This window comes from Varroa destructor, unplaced genomic scaffold (genome assembly GCF_002443255.2).
Source record: "Varroa destructor unplaced genomic scaffold, Vdes_3.0 BEIS01000005.1, whole genome shotgun sequence".
NCBI classification, from domain to species: Eukaryota; Metazoa; Arthropoda; class Arachnida; order Mesostigmata; family Varroidae; genus Varroa; species Varroa destructor.
In genome coordinates, this window is record NW_019211458.1 from 20,173,469 (window position 1) to 20,189,507 (window position 16,039).

Sequence of the window (16,039 nt, forward strand, 5' to 3'; positions counted from 1 at the left end):
AGATCCGGGGGGCTGTCTCATACGCAGCATTTACAATTGTAAGCACCCTCAAATATGCAAGTGAAAACGTTTCTTCGCCGTGTAACTTACAAAGGTCATCCGTTATTATTGACGTATCCGAGCCAGCCATATGGAAGTTTTTTGGTGATGGGACACTTACCGCTTCCATCACTATACGTGCGTTTGTCTGTTTGTTATAAGTAAATTTAAGTTAGTTATATAATGCAGAACAGCAATTGGTCTCATTAGCGGAGCGACACGATCCAAATAACCTAAGTTTAAGCCAGTGAAATAAGAATATTGGAACTTCTGATTGACATATTAATAATAAGTAATCACACTATGTACTGTCGACTGCTCTATGGTGTGATCAATTTCGTTCAATGAATCTAAATACAATCAATGCTCAATATTGGCTAATATTTCGTGGTAATAATTTATTTTTCTATTTTTTTGGCAGTTATCAATCGAACCTGCTGGAACCGGAATAAATGCTAAGCGGTTCATCTAATGGAAGCCAGGCTCTTGTTGTTCATTATAATCACTAGTGCAATAACGAACTAAGACTAAAAAAAAAACAGCGTAAATAAAACCGAAATTTTAATCCAAGTTGTAAATATGCGGTTCTTTCATAATAACTATAGAATTTGCAGTTGAAGCGTGCAAGATTTAGCCATGGCTTAAATCCGGTCAAGAGTTTCCTTAGGCTTGAAGGCCAGTTGTAGAAGCTGATCGGGCGTCTGCTTTTGGACGAGCTAATTAACAATAATTTTTCACTCCATTTCGGGCACCGGGATGCCGCTGTGCATATACTCATCACAGATAAGCTCGATAGTTTTACCAATTTGGAAATAATTCTGAAAAGTAAAAACACATGGTAATAATGGCAGTTATGTAATCTAAGCATAGGCTAAAGACCTACCTTATTTCGTATCAATTAAAACCGCAGAGGTACTACCGTTGAGCGCTATGTCTACATACATATATATATATATAAAATAAAAGTCCCTCATTCGGTTCGCTCTAAACGTTTATATTTATCATCTATCATCACAAGGGATCACGTTAAAAATACATTTTTCTCAGTTGTTTTGGACAACGGCCGGATGTGCATTGAACCAAACAGAGCAAAGTCCTAATGAATGCTTGCAGAAGCATTGGTCGTCGGGTGACTGCATTATTGTTTTGTCTGCGGTGAATAGATTTTGTTTATGATCAAAAGCATGACTATTGTTTTCGACAATCGGCCGTGTCCCTGTGAAGAAGTGTGTTGCCACCCATTCTTTGTTACGTATTATAGTCAACTTCAATCTAGAATTAACAATGCTTAAAGAAGGCTAAGCCTATCTACCAAATCAACCGGATGTTTGGTAATGGTTATCCATCGTTCTTCATTTTTTGGCAATAATTATATTTTTGCTCTTATTTCTGTTTCCGTGCTTTTGCCCACGCAAGCAAGGTTTCTCACAAATCTATTGAGAATATTGTCTTTCTGCCTATCTATATGCGTATCCGTTGACAACCATTTATATACGAGCAGTTTCCATATATTGTTCGATTTTTCAAATTTTGCTGTTTTGCATACAGCATATGTGGCGTTGTTGTTGTTGCATTACCAAAATAGATGTACTTTTAGGACAGGGTATATGAACTTCTATGTTCAACTATGCTTATATGTCCCGCATATAAATAGAAACCAAGAAGTCAACCAAGCTATATAACATCTTATAGATTTTAATATAGGTATCAGGTAATTATTAGCGTAAATCTACGGTTTCATTTTTTTTCATCGGTTATTTTTTCGTCCATATTTTTGAATTGGTTTATAACATTTATTAATTATTGCTATTGTTAAGCGCGTTATCTTGGTCCAGGGTTGTCTTTATTATGATATTAATTGCGTCTACCGTTCCAAGGCTGCCCGCATTTCAACAACACGTGCCCCAGTTATTTTTTTCTCTTTGCCAGGTTGAAGTTCTGACGCTTTGTTCATGCATTCAACCCGCTCGAAATAGCAACGAACAGGATGTCTATGACGGCACAATTACTCGCTTCGTCCATGGCTAAGGCATGTAGACTAGCCGATCGTCTGTTTTTTGTAGGGGACGACATTTAGCAGATATATGTGTACTGTTCAAATAACACAAGGTTATTTACTGTTCGTAATAATGCTATACTGTGCAATAATATATCATATATGTTAGCCTCAGCAGGCTCTCGCTGACGGCGCTGTGCCGCTGGTTGAGGGTCCTGTTTCGGCCTGAATGAGCAACTCGCTGCTTCTCAAAGCAGCAGCAACAGCGCCACGAAATTGTTGATGCTGCTGACCCTGATCACCTCTATGCAATTGCAGATGGTTGCTAAGAGTATAACTACAATTGTTCTGGTTGCTGTCGCTGTCAAGTCCCGCCGTCGTGTGATGGTGACTTCCGACTGACTGAATTGCCGCTGCTGCTGCTACTGTCTGCTGTGGCAATGGGTGTATGGTAGCTCCCAGAGCCGCTGACGCGTCTTCCTGGAAGAGGGCATCTACATCGACATAATGGTGGTGCTGATGTCGGTGCTGACCACCGTCGCTTGATAGAGAGGCGCTATTCTGCTGGTCCATGAGGTTGGGCACAATATCGAAATAAGCCGGCGGGGGCTCGGGACAGGCCATATGGTAAGGAGGTGGTGGTGGAGGCGGTAACCAGCCAGCTACGCCCACTCCTCCAGAGCAGTTCGGTCCGTGATGGGTACGCGCGCCACTGTGTACGCCGGCATGATGACTACGGCCGTGGCTGTGGTGACCGTCCGACGCGTCTGGATCTTCCTCGGAAAATTGGGGCGGTGGTCCCCGCTGGTGGTCGTGCTGATATCTGTATTCTGCAGAAAAAAAAACAGAGAAAACATCAAGCATTTTAGGCGTTAGTTAGTAAGTCGCTTGTATAGTATATAGGTAGTTATTTGGTGACGAACTAACTTTCATTTGATGCTAATATTCAACGGCAAAATTCTTTCTAAAAAGGATACACTAAAATGTAGTCTAGTTGGATTTATGCTGCACCTGTATGCACGCCTACAACGATAGTTTTCGGCGCAATGTATAGTATAGTTAACTAGTCAGTTAAGCTCTTATTAAGTGCTGGCATCGGGGCAGTCAAGACGAACCTGAATTGGAGTGCTTTGGTGTTCCCTGGGGAGATGTGGGGTATGGTGGATAAGGACAAGACGAAGTGTAGTGTGACGATGTGTGCATAACGGCGTCCTCATCATCAGCCAATATTCCCTCGCCGTCGTGAAGGTGCGTCCCCTTTCGTACGACGGCCAGCGTTCCGCTAAACGCGATCAACGCTAAAAAAAAGCCAGAGTAGCGCCTGAAAAATGGTGAAACGCATTACGCGTTTATACATGTATATATGTCTTGAAAAATATTTAATAGTAATTACTCTAATGGAAGAGATTCATTTAGCACATCGTCTTTAACAGTGAACCTACTGGCACTACGCCTACTCAAAATGACGGAATAAAACGGACAAAAGTTGCTGCTATCATAATGGCTTTTAATGACGTTTCGGTGTCGATGTGGTAACGTTTTAACATGCGAACTTCAATATGTCGTCAGATGACGAACAAAAGAAGATTAACAAAACACATACTACTTTTGGCGTATGGAGAAGCACGCGCTCCGCTTAGTCTAGCGTTAACTTAGGCTGCTCCCATCATCACCCCTGTTCAGTGGCAATTGTACGATCCTAGCCATGGCAACAGAAAAACTATTGCCGTCTATTTAACGGTAGAAAGTTAATTATTAAACTGGCCTGTTCCTTGCAAAATCATGCATAAAAACAACATTCCCGTTCACACATCAACCCCTAGTAGATAAAAGCTACGTCTTCCTACGTATAGTTCGACAGCGTCGCGTATTCTGATGAACATAACGTAGTAGTTTTCTACGACTAATAGATTTCCCGATTGGTCAGATACGGCGATAGCTGCGCCTGCTTACCTGTCAGTGTCCATCCACATGGCGAGCGCACCGAGTCCCATGAGAAATAGAAGGAGTAGGCATAGAAATAGACGTCGCAGTACTAGCAAAATGAGATTGTATTCGGACGGCTCAATTAAAACGAAACTTCGGCCTGTTCCTAGGCCGGGTGAGTTTTCGTTGGAATCATCCGTTGTCATTGTGTATCTGCAATCTATGTGAGTTGAGGTAGCGTCACTTCACACTTAAGTCGATACTGGGGCTCACCGGTTTGATTCGTTACGGCAGTTGCCTGTTTAGCGTTATTGCAGAAGCCAGATGGCCAAACTCTGTGCACGTTCAGCCAATTGCCTGAAGTATTATAACGAATTATTTATTAATCGTTAACTTTTTTTTAGTAAACTTTTGCATATTATTTTTCCTATTTTTTGACACATAATAACACAATAAAATGAACTTTCGACACACAAATATGGTGTCTATATATGTTGACTACATGTATGTTAGATGACATAACAGAATTAGAAGGAAAAAACTTCTCATGGACTCCCAAGCCATCACATAAAACAACTCTTTTTTAGACCGCATGGAATATATAGTAATTTCATCTAATAAGAAATTCTTCAAAAGCAGACAACTTGATAAAAAAAAATCCGTTTTCATATATACAGTAATTTATTTATTATTGCAAAATTAAGGTTCAGCATGATATAGATAATTGTACATATTCGGTTGTAGGACCGGCGCTTGCTGGGTCGGGCTCCACTTTGAGACGGACTGGATTTAAATTACCGGTTGCATTTAACTTCCTGCATTCAAGTGAAAACGTAGCGGCATGAGACTGTTTTCGTGCGAAAAAAATAATATTTCTATTTAGTCTGGATCCAAAAACCGTTTTCTAAGAGTTTTGCGTTCTGGCATCAATGACAGCTTACACAACAGGGAGAAGTACCCTATTCTTGCTATTTTGCAAGTCGTTTAGAGGTTATATCAAAAGGTCGTTTTGCGATTTCCGACAGGGTTGTACGTACTTATATTATTATCTGTGGTGGCCGTCGAATCAACTGACAGGAAATCGAGCTGAAGTTTTCGCTCGATTTGCTCGAAGCTTTGCAAAATGCCCAGGATACGTGCCTTTCTATATGAAGCTCCTGTACGCCAGTACTACTACTAAAAGAGTCCGCGAGCTTTTTCTCCCCTCGAAGCGCTTGTAAATCGCTTGCGGACAGGTAACGTAATGTCTCTACAAGTTGTCCTATTTCTATGTGAATTTCCATTAAAGATTATGCAGTAAATCCGTCGCACCTTTCATTCATCGTTTATCGGTTATCAACCCATGTTAATGATAATACTAGTAATAAGAAATTCTACTCGTTTTACTATCTCTCGGTAAGAAAAGGATACATGAAGAAATCTCTTTAAATGGATCACTTTTGCGCCAATCATTTAACAATATCGAAGATGAAGAGACCGATTACATACGTACCAATCGATTGTCGTCAACAAAGAACAACGCAATGTTTACCGACGTTTTGACTTTATAAATTCGTTTATTCATCACTCAGTATTGTTTTCATACGATTTTCATCAGTTACGTAATCGTCTTGTTTCCAGGCGTACAAAATCACTAGTGCTGTTGTCGCTATTACAAATGTACAGGGTGACGTTGTTTGGTATCGTTTTGTATAGTTGGACGAGCCTAAAACGCTCCGTCACCTATTACCGCTAGAGCGTGACCGAGTTTATTCTGTCATTCGGCTACGTTGATTGTGAGCGCTCTGTTGCCAACAATGTAAGTTTTGTGTCAGGATGACGCTTTATATGGGAAGCAGTATCGACGTGCTACGTTGGCTACGGGGTTTCTGTATTGCACGCTTAGGCACACGCAGTTATTGGGAGACATACGCACATCAGAATTATTTTCATTGAGCTCTCCGATGTACACACATTTACCTATATATATATATAGCACACAAGTAACAACAATGTCCACCATATTCTATTAGACGTTTAAACCCTGTGCAGGTGCTATTGGCCTTTTTGTCTCTCAACAGATCGTATGCTGATAAAGCTGCATCGATCGCCTAATGAACCCGAATCGTATTGGTATTGGTTTCTCGGTCCAGCGACATATGTCGACGAATCAACGAGCGTCGCGAACATTGTCAGATTAGTTTACAGAGCAGGATGACGGTGATTTACTTAAAAATAACGTTGTCGATCCTTCCTAAATCATCTAATACAGATTCAGCTAATTCGGTATCGGTTTTTGAGTTTCACTTGACTTTTTTGCTGGTCGTTTCAGGGAGTAAGCGATAGCAGCTTCCGCTAGTTTCTGAAAATAGCATTTACACCCAGTCCTCTTGCTGCTGCTGCTGCTGCTGCTATTACTAGCTTCGACGACGTTAGTTTCTACATACGCCATACATTCATTATCTGTCTATTTACTGAAACGGAAGAACTCGGCGCGCCTCGTGTAGTCATTAAAGTACTCGTTTTCTCACTCGTGCTTCTTTCACGTTCTTTTTGGATGCGCGCCAGTCTGATTCAATCACATCTGATCACATCAGTAAAATTTGCTTCGACGTTGGAAGCTTTCTTTAAGCTGCGTCAATTTATTTTGTCATATTAGCCTCATGATCAGGTCCCTACATGCATATTTCAGTGAAGGTGTTACTATCTTCCTTTCTAAACTCACGCAGTCTCTCACTTTCATTCAGTGTCTCTCTGCTGATGTTTCGCGAACTTTCAATTCTTCTCTGTCTAGTTTAGTTACAGGTTTGAGTTTTTTTTCTTACAAGGTGAAGCGTTCATTACCATGTGCGGCTTGTCGTAATGTGTGGGCAGTACATGTTATGAATCAACATCACTGCATTACTATCTCAAGGTTTAAGGTAGGTTCTGCCTGGTCTAACGGTGCTGGCCATTTGGGCTAATACGAATAGGGCTCGCAGGGTGCGGCAAGACTGCGAGGCAAGTCAAGCGCGTTCGAATGATTCACACTTTTCCGCTGGTCATTTTAGCGTCTGGCCATGTCTTTAGTTTGCTTTTAGCACGTCGAACCATCACTGCAACTACCGTTAGATAAGAACCGTCGCAGAATCGCTGACAACGATCGATGACAAATTGGGGCGGTATGACTATTATTCAAACTCGTAAGCCAGCACAAACCATTCTACCATAGTACATTCTCGTTGAGAATAGTTATTTTGCGTATGGTGCGCCCCATTGATGCGATCCTTTGTATGCTCTTTTTTGGGGGGTTTGTGAATCCCCAATGCGTGGACGTATCTGTCACGTGACTCTACATGTGAATACGAACTTCCGTTGACTCTGCCGGGTGTCAGGTGGCTGGAGCCAAATGTGGCGGAATCCCATTGACGCTGGCAAGGCTGTTCGCGATGGTAGTATTGGACGGAATCGCCGGCCCCGCCTGGTAGTACATGCCTGCCATTGAGCCGACGGACAATTCGGGACAGCCGCACGTCGACGCGGCAGAAGAGCTGCGTTGGGGACAACCCGCCGCGGCATGGGGACGCGGATGCTGTGGCGCCGCATTTGGTAGACCAGTTGTATTGATCGGATGGTTTACAGTGACACTAGGCCTTTGCAGTGAGCCAGTGTGCGGATAGTAGAACGCAGTTCGCGTCTGTTGGCACATTGCTCGTCCCGTCGTGCCGTACACGACCCCGTGATACTCGTCCATGGCGTACTGCCGCCGCCAGTGATTTTGATAGCGACGTCCGCCATGATATGTGCGATAGTTGGCGTAGTTAGGCGCATGCACCGCGGGTATGTCCGACGTGCACTCCTCGGTCGACGTATCGCTGCCGTCAAGGAATGATCTGATCCGATTGTATCGGCCCCAGTCAGCGGGCCGAAGCGTTACCGAACGGCTGCTGTGGTCCACAGGCAGGGCGATTTGATTAGAGAAGACCTGCGAGGCAGCAAATGTATGTATCGGCTGCTGTTGGCGGTGCATATTGTGATTGTGCTGAAGCGGTAGGGTGCCGTATAAGGGGTAGTTCCCTGTGACAGGAAACGCCTGGTTCTGTTGGGGCGGCTGGGCCTGTTGCTGCGCAAGGTAGTCTGCCGATGACGAGACGCCCTTGGGCTGAGGGCGTTGAAGGGTTCCGTTTCTCGAATCGTCTGTATCACTACAACTGTCTAAAATTGATCGTGCCCTAGTACGCCATTCGTTCGTAGTTGACGGTGAATTTTGACTTGGCTGCGGAGCAGTGGGTCGCTGGTGGACATAATAACGGTCCGAGCAATAATAGCTCACTCGAGGAGTCGTGTTGTACCCAGACGTACCAGGTTGATTTCCACCAAATAATTCCGGCCTTCGTCTTGTAGAGGGTGGTCTTTCCCACTCGGTTGCTTCTTCGTACGATGGTGGAAACAAACCCTCGATGCTAATACCTTGTGCACCTAACCCGCTCTCAGAAGACCAAACGGTCGTAGTTGCCGTACCATTCTGTATCTGTTTTTGAACGACGAGAGCACTGGACATTTCCTGTTCTTCGTAGGGCGGAGGCGGACAGTTTGGTATGGACGGAGCGCGTGACCTGTCGAGCGATCCTCCAGGGAAGACGAACACGGTCTTGGCCAGTTGCTTTCCTCTGGAGTTGTTTGATGAAGCGCTGCTCCTGCGAGTCAAAGCGCCGGGCTGGTCTCTCTGGCTGTTACGTAGCTGGCTCTCCTCGTATGTGGGAGGCTGACCCCGAACGCGAGAATAGAGCAGGAGAGTCTCCGTCCCGGGCGGGCCTGTTCCGTTTCCAATTAATAATGTGGGATTTACTGCTGAACCATTACTGCCGCGGTCGGACCGCGACGCGAACTGTGCGTACACCGCTGTCATTTGGATGGTCATGCGGTCGGCGTCTCGCGTCTGGACCTTGACCGGTGCCAACACCGGAAGTAGGATGACGATGACGACAAAGAAGCCAATTGATGCGACGATGACCGAATCGAGCACGAGACTCGGTCTTGGAAGCAACGGGGTATGGCTTGCGGCGGCAGCATCGGCAGCCACCCCACCGGAAACTAGGATGAAGAAAGTTAACGCTAACGCCAATAGCAGTGAACATCCAAAGCGACAGCATTCGCACAGGCGTGTATTTGACCCGGTACAGGCAAACACAAAGATGCCGAACAACACCCCCGACGCAATCATATACAGGGACACGCCGAAAGCTATGTACGGCGTCGCCTGTAGAACAGTATAGCTGGCCACAACTAAGCTGACGTAGAAAATGATGAAAGCGCATCGCGTGACGCTCTTGCCTTGTTTATCCCAGAAGGCACGCCATTGTGATCGTCGCAGCGCCTGCACATCCATTGCAAAAATTAGTTTCTGGAAAACCGTGAGGCGCTGAGTGTTACGCTGCGCTTGTGAATTGAGAATTAAGTAGCCGCAGCTTCCAAGCTAGCTATTATTAGGCAAGCTTAGTATACGTATCAGTATGAAAACCCCGCATTTGGTAGTCACGCGAACCAGGCAGCGATTCGCTGTTTCTGAGGTTGACAAAGTCCCGTGATAGTTAGGTAGTTTTTGTTTGACGAACTGTTTAGCTGTTCAGAACTGTTTCGGGAGTTTCAAAGCCAAACTGATGTCCGGACTGATGACTATTCCAGTCCCGGTGACCGAGTGCTCTAATCACAACTGGGGCTGGGGCTCGCCTAAGGGGAGTGGGTGCTTAGATGGGTGAATATATCTGCCAGCCTTGCCTGCTATGCCACACACAATGCATACACGCCTGCAAGAAGAAGAAGAACAACAACAAAGAACATTGTAGTTCAATTGCGTGGAGATTGCGAAACAACTAAACCAGGGAGAACATGAGAAAAGACTAAACGGGCAAGTGACAGGTAGAGGGAGAATGAAATCGTAGTAATTGACTGAGGAGAAAGTTAAATGCAGAAAAAAATCATTGTTTTTCTTAGCCTGATAGACTCATGTGGGACAAAAATGATCCAATTCGATGATTCGATCTCTGTGTCCCAACTTCAAAGGGAAAAACAGGGATCAAACACGTCCCACTGCCGGGCAACGTAGTAAGAGCGTAAATAAGTTGAACGAAAAGGCTTACTGCGGTGACAGTATCAAGGTAAAAAAAAAACCGCTTTTTTTTACGATGTTCACGCCAACCTCCGACGGTTGGTAACGACAGGTAACAGAAGCAGTGGTTGTGTTAAAGTGGCTTCATTCAGCTGGCTGGCGATTGGCAGTCATATCCACTCTATCGTTCCAGATATACCTACGGATTTGATACCTATGATATATGCACACATATCTGTAAAGAACGAGTATCGTCTATTACGCTCACATCCTGAAGTGGTACATCACATTATCATATTTCTTCCTATATACTACCAATGCTAAGACTATGCACTCTATTGGCAACGCGTCTAGCCAGCTGCACTGGTAGACTAAGACCAATGATGGCTATGGGCGTGTGGGCGTTAAAAACTACGTTAAGTCGCTATGTCAAAAAATTACCGAGATATCATTGATATTGTAGCCTATTCCTACGCCTAGTAGCTCCGACGGTTGCTTGTTATCAGTAGTCATACCTGATTGAATCTTTGACGGCTATGTGCATAGGCAAAAGTACGTTAATTGTTAATGGCATAACTGTCTGCACTATTTTATTATAGAGGCCGAGTAAAAACGAAGACCCAAAGCTTCGACATCGCCAATTGTAACACACTGTATGCGGTCAATCTGTGTCGTTACGGACACTTTAGTCCTAGCAAGCGCTTTATGTCACTGCCGATATTCAGATACACGTCAGATGTCCACACTCACGGGTCGCGTACGCGCGTGTGACCGTTGATGGGTTCGAAAACGATGTACACCAATAAATACCGGCGCGTAGGTACGTTAACGAAGTGATCACAAGGCTGCCTTTTTCTGCTGTGTCCTGTTTATCGCGGCTACGATCTAGATCATGTTGGGGTCCGTCGTACTGACGGATGGGTAGCAGGCTACATTTTTCCATTATCCTCTAGCAGAACATTGCAACTGTAATTAGTTGGTAGCTGCCTTACACTGGTGTGTATACCTGACGCCTCACTTCACTTAGATCCCAGACTAATGAGGGAAGGGGGTGGTGACTTGCATCACTTTGTTTCGCGCTATCCGTAAAAAGCCAAAACCTGCATTCGATTATACAGTGTGTGTTTTAAGCTTCTCACACATCGTTCACGACACGCTAGTTTCACTGTCGAAACACCGTATTGTATTAGGTCGCACCAAAACTACCAAGCAACGTTTCTGTAAACACTCACCTGCTGTATTCCTGTGGTACAAGTAGTAGTGGAAAAGGCCAAGCGCAGTCCTGTTCCGATCTCCTACGGCTACTTCCACCGTCAGCGTCTTTTCCGTTGCACGTTGTTTTATTGCGTTTCAGCTTTCTTCTTTTCCTTCAGCGTCCGATTATGCTGTTCCAAGCTACAGCGATGGTGGGCTTAGCCTTCCACGTCACGGGAAGAAATCCGTCGTCGTCGCGGCGGCGTCATCCCGACGCGCGGGCCTCGCACTAACGCGCAGAGTCCCGACAACGTCGACTATGACGTATAAAACCTAAGTCAACGGGCCAGCTGTAACACTGGTGCTAGCCGTAACGAGCGAGTCGTAGCAGAAAATAGAACTACTACTGCTGTGGGCCTGTGTCCCGTATGTCATTAGTCTTGTCTCTTCCCCACCACCCCTGAGATTGGTGGACTGCAAACTGCAACAGCGCTCCGGAGATGTTGCCACTGCGCGGCTGCAGATATCCTTCTCCCAGGCATACATACACACGGACACTTCTTTCTGCCTCTTCTATGAACGCGATTGTAGCGTGAGGTAGTCAACACAGGACGACGGGAGCGACGCTAATGGCAACCGCTTTGAATGACGAAAGGAGTTGGATCGGGGCGCGAGGGAGAGTCCTGGTCCCATACCGTTGCTTCAGCGGCCGCTATATGACCCTGCTGCCACCACAGACACAGATCACAGCAGACAGGCACCGCCAACAAGCAGGCAGAACCACCAACTGCGCAGAATGAAACGGATACTCTATGCGCGCAAAAACACTGAACACCTTTCTCTCTCTCCCTCGCCTCTATCGAGTTTTGCCTTTCTGCGGCGCGCGAAAAAAAAAAGAATCGACAATGAATAGCTCGCCTACGATGGCTTTGGGTTCAGGCGGGCAGCAGTCTCGACGCCGCCGCCGGATAGACACTGAATATCACAGAAGAGTGGAGTATATGCGGCTCATGAAACCAAATGGGCCAGCAGGGTAACGCAGGCGTAAGATGAACGTTGCCAATGGCGCAGCATCGAGCCTCTTTGGATGAGGATCCTAAAGATGCGGAACAGGGAGGGCGATGCAATAGTACAGTGCGTAGCGTGTTGGTGCTGCTGTGAACCCAGTGAAGAGAGCGCTAACGATATCATGCACATGGGCTAGCCATCATCTAATACTAACCTGTAAAATCAGCAATTAACGAATAGGGTCGGTACTGAAACAGGAAATACGGGGTCCTAATAGCAGAAGGAAACGCGGATGAAAGTAGAAAGGCAAGTGGAACGCGCAAATTTGGAACGGCGATCGTAGCAACAGTTGCAGCTAATGTGGGGTGCCAAGACGAAATACGTGTACATCGTTATTAAACAGCCTTGCTAATTCTCGCTTTAAAAATCAATAAATCAGTAAAAGTCTGCCTAGAAAAAGACACTGTCGAATTCGAACAGATTCTGATTTCGCCTAATACTCGCCCGCATTTTCGATTATCCGGTAGAGTAGTAGGTCTGTAGTCTAGCCTGTTAAAACTTGATCCGTCTCGGGCAATTGGTAGAATTGAGGTGTGCCTTTCACTTAGTACTTATGCCAAGTTAGCTTGCAAAATGTCTAACTTAAAATCTCCGGGAATTATATTATATAACAACTATTGGAGCAGTATACTACCCGGTCCTTTCCTCTATTACTTGTAAGTTTATCAAATTCCGATACCACTGCACATAGTTCTACTGAGAAGTTATTATATCAGAACCTAAAGATCCTTTTTGTATAACCTCTACTGCAAATACAATATCATGCAACGCTATCGACTTATATTAGGATAAACGTTGGTAGTATGTAACGATATAATAGGATCCTTCTAGATGTTTTTAAATACTCGATTGGGTGATAGGTGCCCTTATTTCTCAAATGCTATCTTCTAGTCGTTGTTACTGATATATCGTTTAGAAGTGCTCGTTTTACATCCTTACCTTATTCTGAGTGCAGTGTGAACTTGAAAACACTGTGTTATTATCACACAGATGTTTCAACTGGAAAAATGTATCTTTAATACGCTCCAGATTATGATTTTCGTCGAAGTTAGACGCTGCCAAAACAACTTGATATATTTGCTTTGTCTATAGTTAGGGTGGTATCGCTAAATGTACTGTTCATGTACGACGTGCCAAGTTTAAGAACGGTATCCGGAAGTTAGGAGATTTCCCGCCACTTTGGCCAGCTGTATGAGTTTAATAACGACCATCTGAAGGAAGTCTGCCGATAAACAACTCAAGAATGGATCGAAAAGATGGATTGCAACCACAAGACCATCACAAATTACTTTAAGTTCCTCAGGTTTACACAGAAATTTCGAACCTTGGTACCTTATGAACTCTCTGAATCCAAAAGGTATTACGGCTTAACATAGTATTCGATATTTCGCCCGCATTAACCGATATAACCGAGAGTTTGACCGAATCTTCATCTAAAAGAGATTACGATTTACGTTTGGTGGGATTTTAGGGGTTTGATTTTTTTAGGGAGTTGCTTCCTACTAACCAGACTGTTAATAGGTTTAGTGCATCGAGTCAACCAGGCTATTTAACAGAAAGGACTCGGCAGACGAGATTCAGTTATCTTACTTTATGAGAACTCATGGCCATATGGGGCAAACATCATCAAAGCTGCCTTCTGAGAGATTCATCGAACCCTATGCTGACGGATTTCCATTTTTTTCTTTACTGGACAATCGTTTTCGTGGCCTTACGTCCAAGATGGATCAACAACTCAAAATACGGCTGCAAGACCCACCTCGCCGCCTGCTGGCGAGACGGCATATATCATTCGGTTGAAGGATAGAAACAAATCTGTTCTGTAGGAGGTCGTGGAAACTAAGCTAATGTATTAATACACGATCAACATCTTTTAGAAGAACTCAAACAACTACATTAAACAAAAAAAGTCTGGATAGTTGAATTTAGATTTATGTCAGATTACCTCTAAACGTTTGTTTCAATACTTCCATTTGGCTATAGCTAGCTCGTGGTACTTCTGTTGATTTACGGTTTCATTTCATTAAGCCTTAATGTTCGTACCATACCGCAGTAGTCCAGAGGCCGGCATTTGTTACGGCTTCGCAAGGCAAAGGACTGTTTCGATAATTAAATTTGTTTGTTTTTCTACGAATGAGTAGCTTTGAAAAGTCAGGCGGGGCTTTTATTTTCAATTTAGAAGCTGACTGAGACGTGTTTTGCATTGCTAAAAGTCACCAGTCCATCAAAGCGATGACGAACTTCAAATGTTGGCGCTTTCTCCATTGGTTCCATCTGCTTTATGGAATAATTCCCAGAGGGCGCTGACATCATCGGCTCGCTATTTTGCAAAGGAGAATTTTTTGCTCAGCCTGGAAAGATTCCTGTTAGAAAAAAGGAGACCGATGGTTAGCTGATGAATAAAAAAGCTACTCGAACTCCTCCTCTGAAAGATGACCGGACCAATATTGAATAAGCGGTAAGGCGGATCGAATTGGACATCTGCACTTGGCTCCCTTTTTGCACATACGATGAGTTGGACTAAATTTCGTTGTTTTTTTCGATATAGAAACCTGCAGATTTGGGCCATGCGGCGAAAATGTTTCTGCTGCCAAGAGAAATGTTCAAACGCTCCCATAGCATTGTGATCATTATTGACAGTGAGACAACGTCCAACTGTTTTTCGGTTGGCGAGATAACACGGCAGCGAGTAGTATAATCATAATAGGAGTAACTTGGAACGAGTTGTTTGAGGCTTCGAACTATGGATGGGAGGGTAGGGGGGCAACGTAGTAAGTATGTGGACAAAACTAAGTTAAAGTAAATAAAAGCTAAGGCTGTTTCGTAGTCAATACAATGTATCGAGGTTTCTATTCCTGTTTTAATGTGCCTATGTTTTCTTTCAAATAACCTGTCTTTTCCGTGAGTAGTAGGAGTCCATCCAAACTGCATGAACTCTGCTACAAAAAAGTACAACATTTCATTCGAAATTCGGAAAGCACCTTCGAACGTTTCTCCTTCTAGTTTCTAATAAATCCCTCGCTTTTTCCTTCTCAGCAAACTTTCATGTTATTAATATTTATGAAAAAGAAACAGTGCAATAGGAATTTCTTTGGAAACTTATCTAAAATATCGTTGTTGCTACAACAGTGTATAATACACACATAACCTACGCGATTGATGAACCAATATATCGTCATAAAGAAGACTTGATTTGGCCTTCCTACGATTTATGACCATCTAACAAACCGGGGGCAATACGTCGATATATATATATATATATATATATATATATAGATAAAGGAAATAACTTGATTAATCAAAAGCAGCAAGACTCCGAGCCTAGGAGATTCAAAGCAAATAACCGCTACAATGGACCTAAATGGTTATGTATTTTGCAGATATTTAAATGTATTATTATAGCAATAAATTCAGGATGAAACATAAGTTTCATTCCGTTTAATGCTATTAGGATGCTTCGGACCTAACCGATATAAATGGATATACTAAGTGAGCGTTGTTAGGAAATGGAACATAAGAAGACTGACATGATACAGCAGCGATATATCATACCTATACGATTAATATTAATAAGAATTGAATATGTACACGCAGATGGACTAGGTCAAAAATTTCAACCTGCGAAAATGATCAAGGTTCAATAGACAACTATTGTCAATGTCTTTGAGCAATACACGTTATATGTACATCTTCTCACTGAAATTTCCGTCAGTTAGCTTCCGATCTGAACATCGAACTTCGCTGTGGTA

General features: G+C 43.8%; 1 protein-coding gene across 3 annotated transcripts; it reads right to left on the bottom strand.

Moving 5' to 3' along the window:
• Positions 1-1,012: 1,012 nt before the first annotated feature.
• LOC111251688 (uncharacterized) lies at positions 1,013-12,152 on the bottom strand. Of its 3 annotated transcripts, XM_022808520.2 has the most exons (4): positions 11,261-11,914; positions 3,989-4,318; positions 3,151-3,356; positions 1,013-2,865 (listed from the first exon to the last, which is right to left on the bottom strand). In XM_022808520.2, exons 2-4 carry the CDS (start codon positions 4,165-4,167, stop codon positions 2,207-2,209), a joined length of 1,044 nt encoding a protein of 347 aa, XP_022664255.1. In that variant the 5' UTR covers positions 4,168-4,318; positions 11,261-11,914; the 3' UTR covers positions 1,013-2,206. The 3 variants fall into 3 exon arrangements, with proteins under 3 accessions (XP_022664255.1, XP_022664253.1, XP_022664254.1); XM_022808518.2 differs by lacking the exons at positions 1,013-2,865; positions 3,151-3,356; positions 3,989-4,318 and adding an exon at positions 5,488-9,726 and having other exon boundaries at positions 11,261-12,152; XM_022808519.2 differs by lacking the exons at positions 1,013-2,865; positions 3,151-3,356; positions 3,989-4,318; positions 11,261-11,914 and adding exons at positions 5,488-9,726; positions 10,544-11,253.
• Between the last annotated feature and the right edge of the window lie 3,887 nt (positions 12,153-16,039).